This window comes from Carcharodon carcharias, chromosome 2 (genome assembly GCF_017639515.1).
Source record: "Carcharodon carcharias isolate sCarCar2 chromosome 2, sCarCar2.pri, whole genome shotgun sequence".
Lineage (NCBI taxonomy): Eukaryota > Metazoa > Chordata > Chondrichthyes > Lamniformes > Lamnidae > Carcharodon > Carcharodon carcharias.
Genome location: NC_054468.1, coordinates 118,974,833 through 118,998,897, shown reverse-complemented (window position 1 = coordinate 118,998,897; position 24,065 = coordinate 118,974,833). Strand labels below are relative to the sequence as shown.

At 42.8% G+C, this 24,065-nt stretch overlaps 1 protein-coding gene across 1 annotated transcript in view; it reads left to right on the top strand.

Annotated features, from left to right (window-relative positions):
- The window catches only part of plek (pleckstrin), a 53,489-nt gene extending 31,286 nt beyond the window's left edge, over positions 1 to 22,203 (top strand). The window contains exons 2-9 of the mRNA XM_041212329.1: positions 1,226 to 1,381; positions 5,028 to 5,209; positions 10,920 to 11,011; positions 14,159 to 14,343; positions 16,293 to 16,397; positions 17,792 to 17,875; positions 18,903 to 18,978; positions 21,321 to 22,203. Coding sequence (XP_041068263.1) covers positions 1,226 to 1,381; positions 5,028 to 5,209; positions 10,920 to 11,011; positions 14,159 to 14,343; positions 16,293 to 16,397; positions 17,792 to 17,875; positions 18,903 to 18,978; positions 21,321 to 21,460 — 1,020 coding nt within the window. The 3' untranslated portion in view covers positions 21,461 to 22,203. The remainder of the gene's footprint in view (positions 1 to 1,225; positions 1,382 to 5,027; positions 5,210 to 10,919; positions 11,012 to 14,158; positions 14,344 to 16,292; positions 16,398 to 17,791; positions 17,876 to 18,902; positions 18,979 to 21,320) is intronic.
- Positions 22,204 to 24,065: the final 1,862 nt, after the last annotated feature.

The window sequence follows — 24,065 nt, the reverse complement described above, 5'->3', positions numbered from 1 at the left end:
TTCAATTTATTTTGTGCTGATCATAAGACTACATATTGCGAATTCAGACACAAATCCCTGTGATTTCCTGTCTACTATACCAGTAGAAGGCACACACCTGTAGTCCTGATAGGTGCTTCTTTGCCTTTGCCAGGAATGCTGAGACAAAACTTTTACCCATACTCATTAAGTTTCCGGTCACTTTGCATCTGGCATAAGGTTTCTGCTTTTCTACATGATGAGAATTTTGTGAAGGTTGATAGAGATTGTAAAATGAAAACATTTTTAAGTAATGCCTTCGCACTTCAAAATGTCTAAAAGTTCTTCACTCAACCAAATACAGTGACTCTTGTGAAGCAGATTAATGACAAATTGTAAACAGCAGCAAGAGTTTGTAATGCTTGCAGTGCAGTAAAACTGTCCCTAGGGCACTTCACAGGAACGACTGTCAAACAAAATCGACACATAAGGAGATATTAGGACATCAAAACTTATGGTCAAAGAGGTAGGTTTTAAGGAGCATCTTAGAGGAGAGAAAGAGGCAGAGAAATTAAGAAGTTTGGAAAGGGAATTCCAGAGTTTAGGGCCTAGACAGCTGAAGAGAGAGCCACCAGAAGGAAGCCCAGTGTATAAGGATAATTTTTTTGGATTTAACACTCTAACAGCTGTTTTTATTTGTGCCATTAGCGTTTTATGGATTGTTGGAAGCTGCAGGAGTGTCTGTCTCAACTGATGATTAATATCTGTTCTGGTGAACGCCAAATGCAGCTTGTTTAGTCCTTCGGTGCATCATCGAATGAAGGGTAACTCTAACCATTTCTCAGTTGCAGCAATTTCCCAGCACTAGTTAAGGTTGCAGTGTCCAAACAATTCTCCTTCATGGCTTGAAACTCCTAAACTTGCAAGAGACGGGCTTCTTTCGTCTACACTGTGAGCCCCAGGACAAACATGGATTTGTTGTAAAAGGGTGATAGAGCTCCAATCTAAACTGATATGTCACTCTGAAGCTTGGAGGGGAATGGGGCATAGGTTAGGTGTGCACATCAGTTACAAACCCTTACATAGAGAGCTATCTTAGGCAGTTGGTTACGAGTGAGTCTGGTATGTAATATTGGATTTGAGGTTTGCAAGTCTGACAGCCCAAAATAAAAGCTTCCACAAATGTCAGTATTTATGTTAAACACTGGGAACTCATTCCAGGTATTAATACCTCCTAATGTGATATTTTCTTTTCTTTCTGCTCTAGGGGAATATGTTTAATTCCTGGAAGGCAGTTTGGGTTGTTCTTTTAGAAGATGGGTTTGAATTTTATAGTAAAAAAGGTGATGGGAGTCCCAAAGGAGTCATTCCACTGAAGGGAAGTTCAATTACATCCCCGTGTCTGGACTACAGCAAAAGAATGGTAAGTTATTTTAATCCAAATTGTTGATCGCATCTCTTTTGAGGGTGTTGCTTATAAATATTAACAATTTTTAAAAATTGTTATAAAACACACCAAGTATTGTTATGATCCCTGTGGTGGCCAACAAAACAAATTTACTGAATGACCCCAACAAGAAAAACAATGAACAAGATTTCACTTTTTATAATTTTTATTTTAACAATTGAATGAAAATCAACATTAATTAAACATGAATTAACAGGCCAATTGCAATCAATATAAACTATAAATGACGTATTAGAAACATACCTAGGAACTAGGAGCAGGAGTAGGTCATTTGGCCCTTCGAGCCTGCTCTGCCATTCATTATGATCATTGCTGATTATCCAACTCAATAGCCTGCTCCCGCTTTCTCACCATATCTTTTGATCCCTTTCGCCCCAAGAGCTATATCTAACTATTTCTTGAACATACAATGTTTTAGCCTTAACTACTTTCTGTGGTAGTGAATTCCACAGGCCCACCACTCTCTGGGTGAAGGAATTTCTCCTCATCTGTCCTAAATGGTCTACCCGGTATCCTCAGACTGCGATCCCTGGTTCTGGACTCCCTCACCATTGGGAACATACTTCCTGCATCTTCCCTGTCTAGTCCTGTTAGAATTTTATAGGTTTCTATGAGATTCCCCCTCATTCTTCTGAACTCCAGTGAATATAATCCTAACCGATTCAATCTCTCCTCATATGTCAGTACCACCATCTCAGGAATCAGTCTGGTAAACCTTCGCTGCACCCTCTCTATAGCATGAACACCCTTCCTCAGATAAGGAGACCAAAACTGCACACAGTATTCCAGGTGTGGTCTCACCAAGGCCCTGTATAATTGCCGCAAGACATACCTGCTCCTGTACTCGAACCCTCTGACTATGAAGGCCAACATACCATTTGCCTTCTTTATCGCCTGCTGCACCTGCACACTTACCTTCAGCGACTGGTGTACAAGGACACCAGGTCTCATTGCACATTCCCCTCTCTCAATTTATAGCCATTCAGATAATAATCTGCCTTCCTGTTTCTGCTACCATAGTGGATAATCTCACATTTATCCACATTATACTGCATCTGCCATGCATTTGCTCACTCACTCAGCTTGTCCAAATCACACTGAAGCATCTCTGCATCCTCCTCACAGCTCACCCTCCCACCCAGCTTTGTGTCATCTGCAAATTTGGAAATATTAAATTTAGTTCCCTCATCTAAGTCATTAATATATATTGTGAATAGATGGGGTCCCAGCAACGATCCCTGTGGTACCCCACTAGTCACTGCCTGCCATTTGGAAAAAGACCCGTTTATTCCTACTCTTTGTTTCCTATCTGCCAACCAGCCTTCTATCCATCTCAATACACTACCCCCAATCCCATGCGCTTTAATTTTACACGCCAATCTCTTATGTGGGACTTTGTCGAAAGCCTTCTAAAAGTCCAAATGAACCACATCCACTGGCTCCCCCTCATCAACTCTATTAGTTACATCCTCGAAAACTTCCAGAACATTTGTCAAACATGATTTCCCTTTCGTAAATCCATGCTGACTCTGCCCAATTCTGCCACTGTTTTCCAAGTACTCGGCCTTTAACTCTTTTATAATGGACTCTAGAATTATCCCCACTACTGACATCAGGCTGACTGGTCTATAATTCCATGTTTTCTCTCTACCTCCCTTTTTAAATAGTGGGGTTACATTAGCTACCCTCCAGTTTGTAGGAACTGTTCCAGAGTCTATAGAATCTTGGAAGATGACCACCAATGCATCTAATATTTCAAGGGCCATTTCCTTAAATACTCGGGATGTGGATTATTAGGCCCTGGGGATTTATCAGCCTTCAATCCCATCAATTTTCCTAACACCATTTCCTTACTAATACTGATTTATTTTAGTTCCTCCCTCTCACTAAACCTTGTGCTCCCCAACATTCCTGGTTGTTATTTGTGTCCTCCTTTGTGAAGACAAAACCAAAGTATGTATTTAGTTGGTCTGCCATTTCTTTGTTCCCCATTATAAATTCCCCTGTTTCTCCCTGTAAGGGACCTACGTTTGTCTTCACTAATCTTTTTTTCTTCACATACCTATAGAAACTTTTACCATCAGTTTTTATGTTCCCCGCAAATTTACTCTTGTACCCTATTTTCCCCTTCTTAATCAATCCCTTGGTCCTCCTTTCCTGAATTCTAAACTACTCCCAATCCTCAGATCTGTTGCTTTTTCTGGCCAATTTGCATGCCTCTTCCTTGGATCTAATATTATCTCTAATTAAATATTAAATAGCAGATATGACAAAGATAGATCTCATGGACTTACCGGGCAGTCTACTCAGCATGTATGGTATTAATTTTAGCCACAAAACCCTTTGAAGCTTTGAACTTCGTCAGGTAGAATTTTAGTTCCTTTCATTTGAGGATTTAACCATGGATCCTCATGCAACAGCAGCTCCCAACTACCCAAGCTCCACGAGCATGGTCCTCACCAAAATGGCACACTTCTGCAGAACCACCTCAGCTCTGTTCACGACAGCATTGATGGTGTGACTCCACCAGAATCACCTTTATCTGAACCCTTGGGACTCCTCCTGTGCACAGTGTGGCTAAAGCTGTTCAATCAGTTCCTTTAAAATGACTCAAGCAGCAGCAGAGACCTTATTTTCCTCTATCTCCCCTCTCAGATCCAGTGTTCATGTTTCCTCTTTTCATCTGCATCACTAGGTAATGTTGGCTCAGATGGCTCTTTCTCTTTTATCTGGTTCCAACCAGCTTCAGTTTCAGTTTCAGTTTCAAGTTTCAGTTTTAGTTTCCCTAGAAACCTGACAGTTCAATTTCTCCTTCCGTTAGGGTCTAAACCCTACAAAAAAATACAAACTTTGAAACCATAGTTTCCATCAAGTAAGTTATATTAATAGTGCTATTTATGACTTGAAATGCCCTATGCAGTGCATGTTAATAGGTACTAATGAACAGTGCAGCAGCAAAGCACACTGCCTTTTCTCCTTCTGGACCTGTGGCGAAATTCAGTCCAGCAATCAATTGTTTCCACTCCCCCTGCTCCCACCCCAGAGATTCCTGCATTGTTTTCCCTTCAAGTTTTAGATAGAGTAGACAGGTTTCCCCTAGCAGGGAGGTCAATTACCAGCAGGCACAAAGTGAAGGTGATTGGTAGAAGGATTAGAGGGGACATGAGGAAAATCTTCACCCAGACAGTGGTGGGTGTTTGGAATTCACTGCCTGGTTTAGTGGTGGAGGCAAAAACCCTCAACTCATTTAAAAGGTACCTGGATCTGAACCTAAAGTGCTGTAACCTGCAAGGCTACGGACCAGGTACTGGAAGGTGGGATTGAAATGGGCAGCTAGTTTTTTTTTTTCATTTTCAGCCGGTGCAGACACGATGGGTTGGATGAATGTGCTGCAATGTTTCTATGATTCTATGGTTATCCAATTTCCCTTCTTCTATTGAATCTGCATCCACTGCCCTGCATCCAAGCAGCACATTCCAGATCACAGCAGCTGGGTAGAAATTGGAAACTCTCTTTCATTTGGACTGCTTTTGTGTGTGTTTATTCTTGAATTGGTTTGGCCATCCTGCAGTTCCTTGTTGTGATGTCTTCTTTCTCCCAGTTTGTTTTCAAGTTTCACACGGGGAAAAATCAGGACCATTATCTGCAAGCTACACATCTTGAAGAACGTGATGTCTGGGTGAAGGACATTAAGAGAGCAATTCAATGCATCGAAGGTGGACAGAGGTTTGCACGCAAGTCAACAAGGAAGTCTATCAAGTTGCCTGAAAATATAAATTTGGGGTAAAGACTTCAATTGATCTGTGTTTCCCTGCCTATAACTTCTGAAGATACAGCAGCAAATTGTTTAACCTGTGTAGTTGGTCCAATCTGGTGAGATTTAGAAGCGTTGAACTGTAGCTAAATTGTATTGTTAAAGTGAGAGTCAGGGACTTTTGTGACATGAGTTTTGTCAGAGCTGGTGTGATGATGGTGTGAATGTCGAAGATGTGGTTAAGAATTTGGCTAAGGAGGGTTTGTCAGCAGTCTAGAAATCATGAAGGTGCAAAGGCCAAATATGATGATGAAATTAACAGAATGACCATGCCTTAACCTCGGTCTGCTTTAACCCTGAATTATCTACTCAAATCCTGACGTTTTACACAACCTGATCTTGACCTCTCTGTCTCAATCTCTGGTGATAGACTGTCCACCAATATCCATTACAAACCCACCGACTCCCACAGCTATCTCGACTACAGCTCCTCACACCCTGCTTCCTGTAAGGACTCCATCCCATTCTCTCAATTCCTTCGCTTCCGTCGCATCTGTTCCGATGATGCTACATTCAAAAACAGTTCCTCTGACATGTCCTCCTTCTTCCTTAACCGAGGTTTTCCACCCACGGTCGTTGACAGGGCCCTCAACCGTGTCCGGTCCATCTCCCGCGCATCCGCCCTCACGCCTTCTCCTCCCTCCCAGAAACATGATAGGGTCCCCCTTGTCCTCACTTATCACCCCACCAGCCTCCGCATTCAAAGGATCATCCTCCGCCATTTCCGCCAACTCCAGCATGATGCCACCACCAAACACATCTTCCCTTCACCCCCCTTATCGGCATTCCGTAGGGATCGCTCCCTCCGGGACACCCTGGTCCACTCCTCCATCACCCCCTACTCCTCAACCCCCTCCTATGGCACCACCCCATGCCCACGCAAAAAATGCAATACCTGCCCCTTCACTTCCTCTCTCCTCACCGTCCAAGGACCCAAACACTCCTTTCAAGTGAAGCAGCATTTCACTTGCATTTCCCCCAACTTAGTCTACTGCATCCGTTGCTCCCAATGCGGTCTCCTCTACATTGGAGAGACCAAACGTAAACTGGGCGACCGCTTTGCAGAACACCTGCGGTCTGTCCGCAAGAATGACCCAAACCTCCCTGTCGCTTGCCATTTCAACACTCCACCCTGCTCTCTTGCCCACATGTCTGTCCTTGGCTTGCTGCATTGTTCCAGTGAAGCCCAACGCAAACTGGAGGAACAACACCTCATCTTCCGACTAGGGACTTTACAGCCTTCTGGACTGAATATTGAATTCAACAACTTTAGGTCGTAAGCTCCCTCCCCATCCCCACCCCCTTTCTGTTTCCCCCTTCCCTTTTTTTCCAATAAATTATAAAGATTTTCCTTTTCCCACCTATTTCCATTATATATATAAAAAAAAACCCACTAGAGCTATACCTTGAGTGCCCTACCATCCATTCTTAATTAGCACATTCATTTAGATAATATCACCAACTTTAATTTTAACACCTATGTGTTCTATTGTACTATTGTCGTTGACATCTTTTGATGATCTGCTTCTATCACTGCTTGTTTGTCCCTACAACCACACACCCCCACCCCCCCCTCCACCTCTTTGTCTCTCTATCTCTCCGCCCCCCACACACACACCTTAAACCAGCTTATATTTCAACTCTTTCTTGGACTCGAACTCAAGTTCTGTCAAAGGGTCATGAGGACTCGAAACGTCAACTCTTTTCTTCTCCGCCGATGCTGCCAGACCTGCTGAGTTTTTCCAGGTAATTCTGTTTTTGTTCTGATCTTTACACACTTGTCTGTGCATATTCTTTGGTGTTTGCTATGCAACTGGTTGCAGTAATTCCAACCCATCCACCATCCAATTGAACCTGGCCACCTCTCAGTCAAAATCAGTAAAAAAATATTGTTGCCCCAAGGGGCAGTAAAATAATGTTTGCTGATTGTCCAAAGTGTGTAACGGCATTATGCAGATTGTTATGAAAGCAACACAAACCAGGAAGGGCACATGTTTAATCTGTAGTCTGTGCAACCTAAAACCATCCTGAGCAAACTTCGGTGTCCTACTTAACCTAATTTAATTGTAAAAGCCCCCATCCAGTCCATCACCATGACCACCTACTTTATTACCTTGTAATTTAACCCTTAGAGTCCAGGTAGCATTCTGGTAAATTTACTTTATACTCCCTCCAAGATCAACATATCTTCCCTAAGGTGTGATGCCCAGAACTGCTCCCTCAGCTGATGACTCAGTGCTCCTCCATGTTGAACACTACTTGGAGGAAGCACTGAGGGTGGCAAGGGCTCAGAATGTACTCTGGGTGGGGGACTTCAATGTCCACCACCAAGAGTGGCTCAGTAGCACCACTTTTGACCAAGCTGGTCAAGTCCTAAATGTCATAGCTGCTAGACTGCGTCTGCGGCAGGTGGTGAGGGAACAAACAGGAGGGAAAAAAATAATTGACCTCATCCTCACCAACCTGCCTGCTGCAGATGCAACTGCCCATAACAGTATCGAGAGGAGTGACCACCTCACAGTCATTGTGGAGACAAAATCCCACCTTCACATTGAGGATACCCTCCATTGTGCTGTGTGCCGCTATCATGGTGCTAAATAGGATGGATTTCAAACAGATCTGGCAACTCAAGACTGGCATCCATGAGGCGCTGTGGGCCATCAGCAGCAGCAGAATTGTACTTGAAGACAATCTGTAACCTCATGGCCCGGTATATCCCCCACTCTATAATTACCATCAAGCCGGGGATCAACCCTGGTTCAATGAGGAATGCAGGAGGGCATGCCAGGAGCAGCATCAAGCATACCTAAAAATGAGATGTTAACCTGGTGAAGCTATACCACAGGACTGCTTGCACGCCAAACAGCATAAGCAGCAAGTGATAGACAGGACTAAATGATCCCACAACCAACAGATCAGATCTAAGCTCTGCAGTCCTGCCACATTGTGAATGGTGGTGGACAATTAAACAACTCACTGGAGGAGAAGGCTCCACAAATATCCCCATCCTCAATGACAAGGGAGCCCAGCACATCAGTGCAAGAGATAAGGCTGAAGCATTTGCTATAGTATTCAGCCAAAGGTGTCGAGTGGATGATCCATCTCGGCCTCCTCCGGAGGTCCCCAGCATTATAGATGCCAGTCTTTAGCCAATTGGATTCACTCCACATGATATCAAGAAATGGCTGATGGCTCTGGATAGTGCAATGAGTGTGGGCCCTGACAATATTCCGGCAATAGTACTGAAGACCTTGCGCCAGAACTTGCCACACTCCTAGACAAGCTGTTCCACTACAGCTACAACACTGGCATCTACCTGGCTATGTGGAAAATTGCCCAGGTATGTCCTGTACACAAAAAGCAGGACAAATCCAACCTGGCCAATTACCGCCCCATCAGTCTACTCTCGATCATCAGTAAAGCAATGGAAGGGGTCATCAACATGCTATCAAGCGGCACTTGCTTAGCAATAACCTGCTCACTGATGCCCAATTTGGGTTCCACCAGGGCCACTCAGCTCCTGATCTCATTACAGCCTTGGTTCAAACATGGGCAAAAGAGCTGAACTCCTGAGGTGTGGTGAGAGTAACTGCCCTTGACGTCAAGGCATCACTTGACCGAGTGTGAGCCTTAGCAAAACTGGAGTCAATGGGAATCAGGGGGGAAACTCTCTAGCACAAAGGAAGATGATTGTGGTTGTTGGAGGTCTGTCATCTCAGCTCCAGGACATCACTGCAGGAGTTCCTCAGGGTAGTATCCTCAGCCCAACCATCTTCAGCTGCTTCATCAATGACCTTCCTTCCATCATAAGGTCAGTTGTGGGGATATTTGTTGATGATTGCACAATGTTCAGCACCATTCACAACTCCTCAGATACTGAAGCAGTTCATGTCCAAATGCAGCAAGACCTGGACAATATACAGGCTTGGGCTGACAAGTGGCAAGTAACATTCATGCCACACAAGTGCCAGGCAAAGACCATCTCCAAAAAGAGAGAATCCAACCATCGCCCCTTGATGTTCAATGGCATTACCATCACTGAATCCGCCAATATCAACATCCTGGAATAGCCATATAAATACTGTGGCTACAAGAGCATGTCAGAGGCTAGGAACCTTGCAATAAGTAACTCACCTCCTGACTCCCCAAAGCCTGTCCACCATCTACAAAGTACGTCAGGAGTGTGATGGAATACTCCCCACTTGCCTGGAGTGCAGCTCCCACAATACTCAAGAAGCTTGACACTGTCCCGGACAAAGCAGCCCGCTTGATTGGCACCACATCCACAAACATTCATTCCCTCCACTACTCTACAAGATGAACTGCAGGAATTCATCAAGGCTCCTTCAACAGCACCTTCCATACCTATGACCACTGTCATCTAGAAAGACAAGGGCAGCAGATAAATGGGAATACCACCACCTGGAAGTTCCCCTCCAAGCCACTCATCATCCTAACTTGGAAATATATCGCCATTCCGTCACTGTCGCTGGGTCAAAATCCTGCAACTCCCTTCCTGACAGTATTATGGGTGTACCTACACCACATGGACTGCAGCGGTTCAAGAAAGCAGCTCACCACCACCTTCTCAAGGTCAACTAGGAATGGGCAATAAATGCTGGCCTAGCCAGCGAAACCCACATTCCGTGAGTGAATAATAATGTGGTGACAGAACTGCTCACGGTCCACCAGGTGTAGTCTGACCAGGCCTTTGTGTAGCTGAAGCATGTCTTCTACCCCTTTGTATCCCAGTTCTCTAGATATAAAGGCCAGCATTCCATTCGCCCCTTGGGTTATTTTCTGTAAATGTTTTTGTCATTTTAATGACCTGGTTACCTAGAATCCAAGTTGCTTCAAACCTCCAGGCTTGTTTCTCCTTGTTTCTAGCTTTTTGCCATTTAAAAAGTGCCCTGTATACACTTTTTGGATCCAAAGTGGATAACTTCACATTTTCCTATATTGAAATTCATTTGCCACAGTTTTGTCCATTCACTTAATCTGTCAATATCACTTTGTAACTTTATACTTTCATATCCACTGCTTACGATGTCACCTAGCTTTGTGTCATTGGCAAATTTGAAAATGTGGCTTTCTATCCTTTCATCTAAGTCATTAATAAATGCTATATCATCGAAGCTCCAACAAAGAGCCTTGTGGGATACCACTGGTCATAACCTGCCCATCAGATTAACTGCCCACCTTCCCTGTTCTCTCTCTTATTCTTGCTGTAAAATGAGCATGCATAAACATGATAAGCCTTGGCTGCAATGTTCTCTTCAGTCAAGTAGCTTGCTGGAAGTACGTATGGGCTTATGTGTGCATATGTGCATATGTGTGTGTGTGTGTGTGTGTGTGTGCACATGAGTGTGATTTGTATGAGATACAGTAAATTGGCCTAAGAAAAAATAAATCTCTCAAATGGAAATTATAGCTCTTCAGTTAGCAGCGGTGTGATGTTAGTTCAACTTCCCCCATTCAGTTTTCTTGCATTTTATTTATTGGTCTTTGTTGAAGAGCACCCTGGGATGATCTACTCTGCTTTTCTTATCAAATACAGACCTATCAATAGTCCTATTCAAAACAAATTTGAACCCGTGTTCATTCAGTGTTGTTTGCTATTATAAAGAGACTGACTTGTGGGTCCTAATTTTAGAAATCTGGTTTCTCCCCTCTGTTTAGTGCTTTATATTTTTCTATGAAAGACCCAGAGACGGGAGTCAAAGAACTGAAGTTGCAAAAAGACAAGAAAGTCTTCAATCATTGCTTTGCAGGTAAATTCAGAATGAATGAATGCTTTTCTCTCTGTGATAGTGTCATTGAGGGGCCTATGTAATTTCTTCCATCAGCAGACTACAAGCTTAGATGCCAAGACCACCTGTTACTTTGCCTCATAGACTTTAATCGCATGGGCTCATGTTCATTAGTCCCCTCAGGCTGGTGGCCAAAGTAAATTAAAGTGAACAAAATGCAACAAAATGACTTGCATTGAAGTAGCTCCTTCAACATAACAAAACATCTCAGGGCACTTAACAAAACTTTGACTGAGGAGCAGAAGGGGATAATAGGACCTCAGGGAGATTAGTTTAAACTTTAAACTTTGAAATAAAGGAATTTAAAATTTTAAAAACATGTCCCCTCATGTGACAGTGTCATGTCATTGAATTTTTATTAAAACTTTTATTGAATTTTTAAACACTTCTTGAAACCTCACCCCACCTTAAGGTTGGACGGGCAGCTCCTTTAACTGTTTTAATTACTTTTCAATAGGCTTTAATAGACCTTTGACAGCTCGGTGGGCATGCAGCCGACTAGGCTGTGCACCCGCTGAACTAAAAATCTAAATGATGTGCTGTGACATCGGGATGCCCGCTCGACGCCACCGCAAGTCATTTTATGCGTCGGGGAGCAGGCCCCACCCCCACTTGCCAAAGGGAGAATTCTACCCTTGGAATTCTTGCATCTGTCCTGATGAGTGTCAGACAAAAAGTTTTGACAGCATGTCTCTTTTTTCAGTTTTCTTATTGCCACATCATCAGGAATAAAGGTGATTAAAAATCTCTACTTACTCATAGCGCAAATTAAGAAATGTAAAGAACAGTTGAAAACTGTGTACAGCAGCTCAAAAGTTGTTAATTCTACCTAGCTTCCAATCCACAACAATCAGGCAGGGTGTGCCACCTGCCCATAACAAAACTGGCCCGATTCTCATTACATTCAGATTAACGCCCATGCAATAAGGCTGAACATTTAACCCGACATTTGAGAAAATGAAAATGCTCGGTGTAGCTTTCCCTTGTATTTTGTGACTTTGAGCAACATTCTCACTGCTTGCAACACCAATATGTGTGAAATTGTACAGTGCTGTTGTCACCTTATTTCTATCTTTATTAAAAGAATCATTTGATGTTTACCATGAATGATGTGTGAAAAAACTCTGCTGCTTATATCCTAACTCATACCAAGTCCTGTTCACTCATAACCCCTGAGCTCACTGACCTACATTGGCTTCTGGGGTGGAATTTTATAGACTCTCTTGCCAGCGGGATCTTCTGGTCCCGCTGAAGTCAATGGACTTTTGAACGGCTCGTTGCGTTTTATAGTCCTGCCCCCGCTGCAGTGGGACTGTAAAATTCTATCCCTGGTCTGGCAACTCCTCCATTTTAAAAATCTCATCTTGTTTGCAAATCACCCAATCTCTGTAATTTCTTCCAGTCCCACAACCCTATGTGATCTCTGCGCTCCACTAATTCTGGCTCTTGCACATCCCCAATTTTAATTGCTCCACCATTGATGGCTGTGTCTTCAGCTGCCTCGACCATAGGTTCTGGAATTCCCTCCCTAAACCTCTCCGCCTCTCCACCTCGCTCTTCTTGTTTAAGATGCCCCTGAAAATCTACTTCTTTGCTTTTGGTCACTTGTCCTAACATCTCCTTATATGTCTCAGTGTCAAATTTTGATCATTACTCCTGTGAAATGCCTTGGGACATTTTACTTCTTCAAAGGCACTATGCAAATAAAGTTATTATTGAGTAAATGGACTAACTTGTGTATGATGGTGAGTTTAATGTATTCTGCTACTTGTATGTGCTGTGTCAATGAGCCTGACATCCTGTTATGGATAAAGTAATAAAGCAGCCTGAAAGAAGAATTAGTGGACTGAATTTTGCATTTGAAAAATTGGTGAAACTGTTAGCGTTCGATGTCATTACTCTGTGAAACTGAGAGCAACTTCTGACATCCACCCATGAGCAGTTCAGTGCAGAAATCCTGAAGATGTTGTCAGTGATTCCTTGCTCCTCCACAGGATGTGCTGTTGAAGTCTCCACAGATGGCATTCTTTAGAAATCACTGAACTGATGAGAACTTCTCCTTTCACACTGTAATTTCACTGTTAAAATCTCCTTGTTAGTGAGGTGTAGTTGGGTTAACTATGTACGAAGTCATAACTATTGATGAACAACATCTCTGACTTTGGAAAACTAATTGTATATTTGTGTAATGTCATTTTTTCCCACTATGATACAAATCCCATAGTATTCTAGCATAATAAAAACTATTAGTTTTTTTAAATGATATTTCAGCTTCTAATGTGCATGTTGCATTCTTTATTTTGCCCTCTGTAAAATTTATAAAAAGTGAAGGACAATCAGTGCTTCTTGCTTTGCTGTCTTTGAGAATACTTCAAAGTGGTTGGCTGCTTACCCTGCTTGATGATATCACCATTGTTGGATGTCTGGAGATCCCTTTGACTTGGCACCTGATTCAAACTGACATTGGGAAAGGAGTCACTTGTCATGTCACAGAGATCGCTAGACCTTCTTCAAGGTCGGAGGCGAGCAGAGTAACTTTGCCACTGATTGCAAAATCTGGGCCACTGAAACACCTTAATAGCCATGAAATGACACATGTTCTGGAGTCAGTCTAGATTTATGGGAGGGAATCTTTGCCTATTAAATTTACTTGAGTTCCTCAATGAAAAATTGGACCTGGTTCTCAATGGAAAATCTGCGGATATGGCTTTGAAACCATTAATATTATGGTAATTAGATTAGCTACTTAGAGGACATGAGCTCAAATCCCAAGTTATATGTCGTGAAATTGAATTTGACAAACCTGGTGTTTTATGGACTTGCACCAGAAAAATAAATGGTTGCAGGAGATGACGAATTGTCACAAAAACTCAACTGGCTTATGAATTTCCTGCTGAGAAGGAAATCTGTCACCTTTACCTGATCTGGACCTGCAGGTGACTTCAGGCCCACGATAAGTGATTGACTCAAAATACCCTCCCACTTCAATCTCTAGGGCAACAAGGGCTTCAAATGATGGCTTCTCTACTCTGCCTGTATCCTGAGAATAAATAATGCTAGAAAAAGGAATAAAGCATTTTTTTCATTCATTTAAAATTATTATTGCAGGTTCCTCTGTGATTGACTGGTTGCTGTCATCTAACTTTGTCAGGAACCGCCGGGAGGGGGTGATGTTGGCAGCAGCTCTCACCTGCGATGGGTATATTCAGCCCGCTGAAGATAAGGCCAAGGCAGCAGCTGATCAAATAGCAGAAAACTGCTTTATCGATGACTCTGATGCATATTATTACTTTGTAAGTGGTCAGAATATTTGTTTGTTTTTCTGTCTAGCACTTTAGAACATTTTATGAAGTGTCTGACAACAGCCATTTTTGTTAGGCAAGGGTCCAGAATGGTACCAGGGATGAGGGATTTCAGATATGTGGAGAGACTAGAGAAACTGGGATTATTCTCTTCAGAGCAGAGAAGGTTAAGAGGAGATTTAATAGAGGTCTTCAAAATCCTGAGCGGCTTTGACAGAGTGAATAAGGAGAGACTTTCTTCCAGTGGCAGAAGGGTCAGTAACCAGAGGACATGACTTAAAATGATTGGCAAAGGAACCAGATGCAACATAGGGAAACAATTTTTTTACACAGCAAGTTGTTGTGATCTGGAGTGCACTGTCTGAAAGGTTAGAAGAAGCAGATTCAATAGTAACTTCCAAAAGGAAATTGGATAACTAGTTTACAGAACAATGAGGAAAGTGGGATTATTTGGACAGCTCTACTAAAGACTCAGCACAGGCACAGTGGATCAAGTTGTGTCCCCTCTGCTGTAACATTCCTGGATTCTATGCTCAGGGGTGTTACTGACTCAGATGAGTTGATGGGGTTAAAGTGCAGATCAGCCACAGTCTAATTGAATGGCTCAAGTACATGAACGGTCTTCTCCTGTTCATGTGTCATTGATCCAAACAGAGTAAGATTATTCCTTTATATCATTTCACCCAGGTGGAGTAAATAGCTTCAATCTTCTCCATGGCAGATCTTTGACAATTGCCCAGTTAAAAAAAATGCTTGCAATTATCTAAGTGTCTCCAAATCCTTCACCTAATTTCAAGAGGGTTAATAATTGTGTTTAACCAATTTTGAAGTGTACACACCATTTAAATGTTGAAAACATATGATCCAATTTGCTCACAGTAAGGTTCCACAGAGACCAATGAGATTAAATGATTAGATATGCTTTTTTATGAGCGATCTTAGTTGGGGGTTAATTGCTAACTGGGACATTAGGAGAATGCCCCTGGTTTTCTTCAAATTGTGTCACAAAATAATTAACATTCATAGAAACATAGGAATATGGGAACATAGGAACAGGAAGAGGCCATTCAGCCCCTTGAGCCCGTTCCAACATTCAATGAGATCATGGCTGAGCTGAGACCAAACTCCAGGTACTCACTTCACCTCATATCCCTTAATGCTTTTAACAAAAATCTATCAGTATCAAATTTGAAATTAACAATTGATCTAGCATTAATTGCCATTTGCAGAAGAGAATTCTGAGCTACTATTACATTTTGTGTGCAGAAGTGTTTCTTAATTTCACTCCTGAAAGGTCTGGCTCCAATTTTCCTGCAATGGCCCTTAGTCCTAGACTTCTGATCAATGGGAGTAGTCCCTTTTTATATATCTTTCTGTGTATTCTATATCCTATTAATATCTTGAAAAATTGGACCAAGTCACCCCTTAGCCTTCCAAATTCTAGGGAATACAACGCTGGCCTGTTTAATCTCTCCTCATAATTTAACTACTGGAGTCCAGGTATCATTTTGGGGAATCTATGCTGCATTCTCTCTGAGGCCAATATGTCCTTCCTAAGTTGTGGAGTCCAGAACTGCTCACAGTAACTCTAGGTGTGGTCTAACTAGAGCTTTGTATAGCTAAAAGGACAGGCTGTGCCTCAGTTAATGTATCATCCAAAGGAAGGGACCTTGAACTGTGCAGCACTCCCTCAATACCAACTGCTTTTAACATAGAAATGCCCTCAAGCTGCCTCACAGAAAATCAGACAAGTCCAGCACACAATTCTCAAGGGCCGTATTATTGAGGTATTTGTGTTTCCTGTGATTTCTCCCCTTTCTGCAAACACAACAACCGAAGATCGTATGCGGCTTGATTGGTTCGGTGAAATTGTGTGGATTGCATTACTTTGGCAAGGTGTTTAATTGTGTCTAACTGTATTGCATTTCCCCATCTTATAGGCCGACAGTGGCTTTTTCAGTGAAGGAAATTCAAGTGATGATGATGAAGTTTTAAAAGAGGAGTTTCGAGGGGTCATTATAAAACAGGGATGTCTGCTGAAACAGGTTGGTAAGAAAGAATTGGACCAGTGTTACATTACTATAGAGTCCAGGAATAAAGAGACAGCAACATGTATGTTTGCAATGTAGGGGGAGATGGTGGTGTAGTGGTAATGCCACTGCTCTAGTAATCCAAAGGCTTAGGCTAATGCTGTGAGGACATGGGTTCAAATCCCACCATGGCAGCTGGTGGAATTTGAATTCAATTAATAAAATCTGGAATTGAAATTATCATTGATTGTTGTAGAACCCATTTGGTTCACTAATGTTCTTCCTTACCTGCTCTGGACTATTTGTGACTCCACACCCAGAATCAAGGGTAATTAGGGATGGGCAACAAATGCTGGCCTTCCACATTCTATGAAAGAGTAAAGTAAAAACTGTAATGGAGCCAGTAAAAGGATAACCATATCTATGTTACTTTACTGCAACACTGTCTGTGCAATCCAATTGTGATAGGGCAGCTATGGCTCAGTGAGTAGCACTGAGTGTCTAGGTGCAGGGTCCAGTGCTTAAGCACAAAAAAAAACCCAGTACTGAGGGAGTGCTGCACTTTTGGATGGGATGTTAGACCAGTCCCTATCTGTCTGTTAAGGCAGATGTAAAAGATGCCATGGCATTATTTCGAAGAAGAGCAGGGGAGTTCTCCCCAGTCTCTTGGCCAATATTTATCCCTCCATTAAGGTCACAAACACAGATTATCTGGTCATTATTACATTGCTGTTGTGAGAGCTTGCTGTGAGCTAATTGGCTGCTCTGTTTCCTACATCACAACAGTAACTACATTTCAAAAATACTTCATTGGCTGTAAAGTGCTTTGAGATGTCTGATTGTTGTGAAAGGCGCTATTTAACTCCAAGCCTTTCTTTTCTTTCAATTAGCCATCTTGCCTCCATTCCCTCAGTTCAGGCTGGGCTACCTGACCCTTGTTCTCCTTTCTGACCCCTTTTCCCCTCTCCATTGCTTTGCATCCCTGCTCCATACCACTCCTACCTGAGACTATCTGCCATTGCACTTAATAGGGTTCTTTGCTCTTCTCTGGTGTTGCAATCACTGATTGCTGATGTTCCCTTGAAGTTCAAGCCTACAGCATTCAGAGACCCAACAATACTCACTGTGGCACTATCAAAGTCACAAATAGCAAAATGTAACAGCAGAGCATTAGCGGTCAGACCTGAGTGGAGCTTGGCTGGGCGGGGTGGGGGAGGGGGGAAGGTGCGTAGAGGCCTGGTCGCTACTGATCTTTGTCACCAGGTTCTGATACACTGACTGGATTCAGAAATGCTGAAACTCTGATGTTTGACATGTTCCATTGGGAGCTGATCTCTTTTCTCTGGGCACAGGTGTACTGTGGAAGGTTTCACTGAGGCTATTGATGCTGTCTTTTCTTTCCCTAACAGGGCCACAGGAGGAAAAACTGGAAAGTCCGAAAGTTTGTCCTGCGAGATGATCCTGCCTATTTGCATTATTATGACCCTACAGCGGTAGAGATTGAGTGCATTATGTTTAAACTTTACTCCGCAGAAGCTTCTCTGTCCCTTGCTGCTTCCCCGCCATCCTAACTTCCAAAATCCAGGGTGCAATTTTAACTCCTCCCATCTGGGTCCAAGGGAGACAGCTGCAGTTCAAATGAAACAAGTACTATCCTTCCTGCCATGCCCCGATGGAATCCTCTTTCAGCCTTCATAAGAAAGCCCAGGGCCATTGCTTCCCCCAGGATACCCCTCCCCAGCCCCCACAACATCTCCCATCCCTTCCTGATTGCGTCCAGAGCTCCTGACTCCTCCTCATTTATTTGACTAATGGAACTGTGCCTGCAGGTACCTGTCTCTGGCCTCTTGCTGCACTGAATTCCCGCTCTCGCTATCCAGGAAAGGGATGGATCCCACTGAATTCTGGGCAGGTCACTGAGAACATTTACTCTCTCCTGCCTGGTAGAAATAGTTCTGATTTCAGCACCTGCAGGATGGCTTTGAGAATAGCGGGGCAGCCCATTCAGTGGCCTGGCTCCAGGTAACACCACAAGAAAGGAGAGTGAAAGATATGCAAAGATATAAGAGAAGAAAGTCATTTTACAAACTGAATACTTGACTTCATAGAGTCACAGAATAACCCATTCAGCCCATCATGCCAGTGCCTACTCTTTGTTAGAGCTATACAGTCAGTCCCACTCCCCCTATGTTCTTTGCCAATAGCTCTGTAAATCTTTGCCTGTCAAGTATTTGTCCAATTCCCTTTTGAAAGTTAGTATCGAACCCGCTTCCACAGCTCTTTCAGACAGTGCCTTCCAGCTCACAACAACTTACTGCGAAATTTTTCTCCTCACCTCACTCCTGGTTCTTTTGGCAATTGCATCAAATCAGTGTCGTCTGCTTACCAACCCTCCTGCCACTGGAAACAGTTTTGCCTTATTTACTCTATCAAAATCCTTCAAGATATGTGGCCGTGTAACAAGGCCCATACTTTGTGTTGGAACGTATTGACTCTTTCCCCATTAATCTTGCTCCACAGGATGACCAGGATCAGCCTCTTGGTTCTATTCACCTGCGAAGCTGTGTGGTGACTGCGACAGACGATCTCCCAGATGGTAAGTGTCCCTGCTGCTCTAACCCAGGAGACTATTGTTCTAGGTTACAAACTCATCAAGAAAAATGCCTTCAAAACAATTAACGGTGCAATCGTCTGCTATTTTACAGTTGGCGGATGAGTGAATCAGCCAAGCGGCCTTTACATTTTTCATGAAACCTCATCCAAGGGTGGGATGAGGTTTCTGTTATGAAATAAAATAAAAATAAAAACCTGTGGGCAGCATTTTTATCACCAATATTTTCAGGTGCCTGACTGTGACGCTGGGACATTTTCTTCCTGCTTTTTAAAGCTTCATTGGAACATTTTCAGGTCTGCAGAGCTCCCCAAGGCAGCTCTCTGCCTTCAGGGAGCTTTCTGTCAGCGCTGGCCCCGCACCTGCGCTGACGTCATCGCCCACCCCCTTCCCGCCCCCGCTCCGGTAGCGCTGAGCTTTTCAGCGCGTGCTTCACGCTAACTGGCCGTCGGTCGGCAATTCAGGGTGAAGTCACAGTGAGGGGCCGATCACAGTCAGTGATCTGTTTCCCGGCTGATCCTGGGGCTGCTGGTTGCGCCTGCCCCACAATCTAAAAATGCAGGCCAATAATTTCATCAGGGGCATCAACATCTCAATTTTAAAATTCCCACCCTTGTTTTAAATCCCTCCATGGCTCCATCCCACTCTGTAACCATCTCCAGCCCTGCAACCCTCCGAGATCTCTACACTCCTCCAATTCTGGCCTCTTGATCATCACCGATTTTACTCTCTCCACCATTGGTAGCCGTGTCTTCAGCTGCCTGAGCCCCATGCTCTGGGATTCTCTCCCTGAACCTCTCTGCCTCTCTCTCCTCCTTAAAAAGCCTCTTAAAAGCTAACTTTTTTTACTGAGATTTTGGTCACCATTTTTATTATTCATTTACGGGATGTAGGTGTTGCTGGCTAGACCAGCCTTTATTGCCTAACCTTTATTGCCCTTGAGAAGGTGGTCGTGAGCTGCCTTCTTGAACCACTGCAGTCCATGTGCTGTAGGTACACCCGCAGGGAGTTCCAGGATTTTAACCCGGCAACAGTGAAGGAACAATTATATATTTCTAAGTTAGGATGGTAAGTGGCTTGGAGGGGAACTTCCAGGTGGTGGTGTTCCCATATGTTTGCTGCCCTTGTCCTTCTAGGTGGTAGTGGTTGTGGATTTGGAAGGTGCTGTCTAAGGGGCCTTGGTGAATTCCTGCAGTGCATCTTGTAGATGTACACACTGCTGCCACTATGCATTGGTGGTGGAGGGAGTGATGGTTTGTGAACGGAGTGCCAATCAAGCGGGTTGCTTTGTCCTGGATGGTGTTGATCTTCTTGAGTGTTGTTGGTGCTGCATTGATCCAGTGAAGTGAAGAGTATTCCGTCACACTCCTGACTTGTGCCATGTAGATGGTGGACAGGCTTTGGGGAGTCAGGAGATGAGTTACTCGCTGTAGGATTCCCAGCCTCTGACCTGCTCTTGTAGCCACAGTATTTATATCGCTAGCCCAGTTCAGTTTCTAGTCAATGGTAATCCTCAGAATGTTGATAGTGGGGGATTCAGCAACGGTAATGCCATTGAATGTCAAGGGGTGATGGTTAGATTCTCTCTTGTTGGAGATGGTCATTGCCTGACCTGTCCTAATATCTCCTTACATGGCTCGGTGTCTAATTTTGTCTGATTACTACTCCTATGAAGCACCTTGGGACATTTTGCCACCTTAAAGGCACTATATAAATGCAAGTTGTTATTAAAAGATACTGCGGTGCTTCACTGCCGTACAAAAATGGAATCTGATCTGTGTGGAGTCAAAAGTGGAATAGCTTTTGTGCCAAAAGGTTTTTATGTGTTTGACTTTCTTTTGACCAATGTAGTTTTTTTGTAAACATTGCTTACAGAAAACCAATCAATAAAGAAATTTGAAGTCGAAAAAGCCAAAGAGACAATCCAGTCAGAAATAGGGTTAAACCATGGATAGTTAATGATCAACCATCAAATTATGGGAGGCACACTTTGCGAGATACGTGGGGCACTGAAAATGTCTAGGAGACAAGGGAAGGAGTTGAAAGGAAAGAGAAACAGTAGCTAAGTTAAAAGGGAAGAGGCAGGGTATGGATGGATGGAAATGGATTCTTTATCATTGATAACCTCAGATATCTGTCGAGACAAAATACAGGCCAATAAATCCTTCGCTATGTTCTACGAAACTGCTTTTGATATAACTTTTTTTTTTTACAAAGATTGCTTAATAAAGTTGGAAGGTAGATTATCGTAAATAAGCTCTTATTGATATTTTGTTTATGCTGAATATTTGCCGCCAAGTCTCTCACACAAAGAATTTTCTTTACAGGAAAGAAATCTGAAGTTAAGGGAAACCTTTTTGAAATCATTACAGCGGATGAAGTGCACTATCTGATACAGGCCGCAACACGGGAAGAACTCGCTGAGTGGATTAAAGTCATTAAGAGCGTAGCAAGCAGTGGAAAATAAAGACAGAGTTCAACAAATACCACACTGCTGGTTTCCAAGAGTCATACAACATTAACTAGATCTCAAAATAAATCTTAAGCCCTTTATTGCTGGATTGGCAACATTAATTATGAACGTACACTGTGTGATGACTAAAATAGTGTCTCAGTAATATCCTAATATCTCCTCACATGGCTCGGTGTCTAATTTTGTCTGATTACTACTCCTATGAAGCACCTTGGGACATTTTACCACCTTAAAGGCACAATATAAATGCAAGTTGTTGTTAATAGATACTACACTGCTTCACTGCCGTACAAAAATGGAATCTGATCTGTGTGGAGTCAAAATTGGAATAGCTTTTGTGCCAAAAGGTTTCTATGTGTTTGACTTTCTTTCTGTTCCAAAATCATCAGCTGTGTTTCACTTCCTTTTTCTGCTTGATTCACTTTTATTCTAAAACCTTCTTAACTGTTATTTGTACCAAATATTAACAACATATTTATAGCTAATACTGTCTAACATCGATGTGTCAAACATACACTTTTGCTAGTGGCATGGTTGAAAAGTAATGTGAACGATACTAATCAGTTGTCACTCTTTGCTTGTGATGTCAGCAAGAGTTTTTTTTATTGAAACATCCAGCAGAGATTGCTGGATTAGCATTTGATTAAAGTAAAATTACACCAGAGAAATTCATTAATAAACTATTATACTGAGAAAGCATTTTCATTTGTTTATTAATAAAGACTTCATTCCATTTACTGCAGTGGAAGTATTTAAATATTTTCTCTCTTGTTCACAATCTTAAAGGCATCTCCTGTTTCAGTTTGCTCCTTTGATGTGGTGACATGTCCCAAGATGCTTCACAGGAGTATATTGGAACAAAAGTCTTTCGCTAGTCTCATGAGTGGTCCAATGAAATGTTTCTTCCACATAATCTTCATGTTGTCTATGTTTGCTAGGATTCTTCACTTCCTTTTATTTTATTTCAAACCCACCCCTCTCTAATCATTGCTGCAGAGAATTATATAGATCTGGCAGCAACGAAGCAGGCCATTCGGCCCAACTAGCCTGTGTTGGCATTTATGCTGCCTGCAAGTCTCCTCCCCTACTCCTTTCCATCTGGCCCTATTAGCATATCCTTCTATTCCTTTCTCCCCCATGTGCTTATCTAGCTTCCCACATTCCTGCTTTCTCTTGACACCAAGAAAGTGTGATGAGATGGGTCGTGGTTATCTTCGATAGAAGGATAACTATCCTTAAGGAGTTGTGGGAACAACCAGAGCAATTCCGGGGGGCAGACCGGATTAGGGGAGAGATAACCAAGCCAGCAATACGGTTTTTTTGAGGGGGAGGTGGTGGGAGGGAATGATGTCCCACTCAAACCCATCCTTTCCCACAGAGATTGTGTCTACAATCCCTATCCAATTGCATTCATATCAACTGAGAAATGTGTTATGTTTTCAAACAGGATTCCTGGATTGTGGTTCCTCTCATTTTAGCAACTTTAGCAAATGGCCCAGCCAAATCCAGTAGGAAATAGAAAGGAATAATTGAGCATGAATGAACACTGAGACTGCCCAATAGACACTCCAGTATTGTTTTCATACTAATCGTATTTCCTCATCTATGCTCTCTATCGGTCTGTTTAGTTACATAGATGAGCGAGTTTTGTGTCTAACCTCTGGCCTAGTTATCGCAGCAGTTCCCAAACTATGGGTCATGACCCCCATTGGGGTCACAAAAACGACGAGTAAGATCAAGAGAAATTTCTAGGAATTGCATTTTTTTCTGGTTACATGTGCAGTCAAATGAAGAAGATTCCTATAACTTGAGTGAATGCTTTGCCAGTCACATAAAAGGAGTTTGATTTGTCATGAACCATGCCAGGATTTAAAGTGGGAGCATGTTTTCAAAAAGGCAAAACCCCAAAAGCTTTGCTCTAAAGTGATGTGAGGTCCAGGCTGAGCTGCCCTCCTCCATACCCCGCACTGGCACAAAGGGCAAGGCAGCAACTGGCCCTGCCCTTTCCCTGCTCAACCCCTGTCCTTTCTCCCCAGGCCACGGATGGGCTCCTGCCCATGGTCGCTTCATTGACCGTGAACTCAACCTCGACCGTGAACTCTCAGCTATTGAGCTGCCACTTGTCTAAGCCTAACCCCTTCATTTGCAGAATGACCTGGGCTCCAACATCACCTGCCTCAAGACAGTCAACCTATGCTTCCACTGCTTCCTGGCCAAAGTTCATGAGTAGGATCAGCTCAGATGAAGTAATGGACTGGTGTGTCCATAAAATACTAACATTTTTACAAAGTACTTTAAAAACACAGATTCTCATATTTATATGATGTTATATGTTGATCTATAATACACAAACTTTAATAATTAAATACTGGACGTTACCATGCTGCTTTATTGCTGTATTGTTTTTGCTGGTATTACATTAATTTTCACATTAATTTTCAAGTGCTAAAATGGGGTCAGATTGGAAATAATTTGGGAAGCGCTGATTTATCCAGCTTCCTTCAAGCAGAACTAGCTTTCACCTTTGATTTCACAATTGTCTGAATTTTTTCCCAAAAACAAATGCTGATGCTTTTAATACAGGCTGGGAAAATGGAAA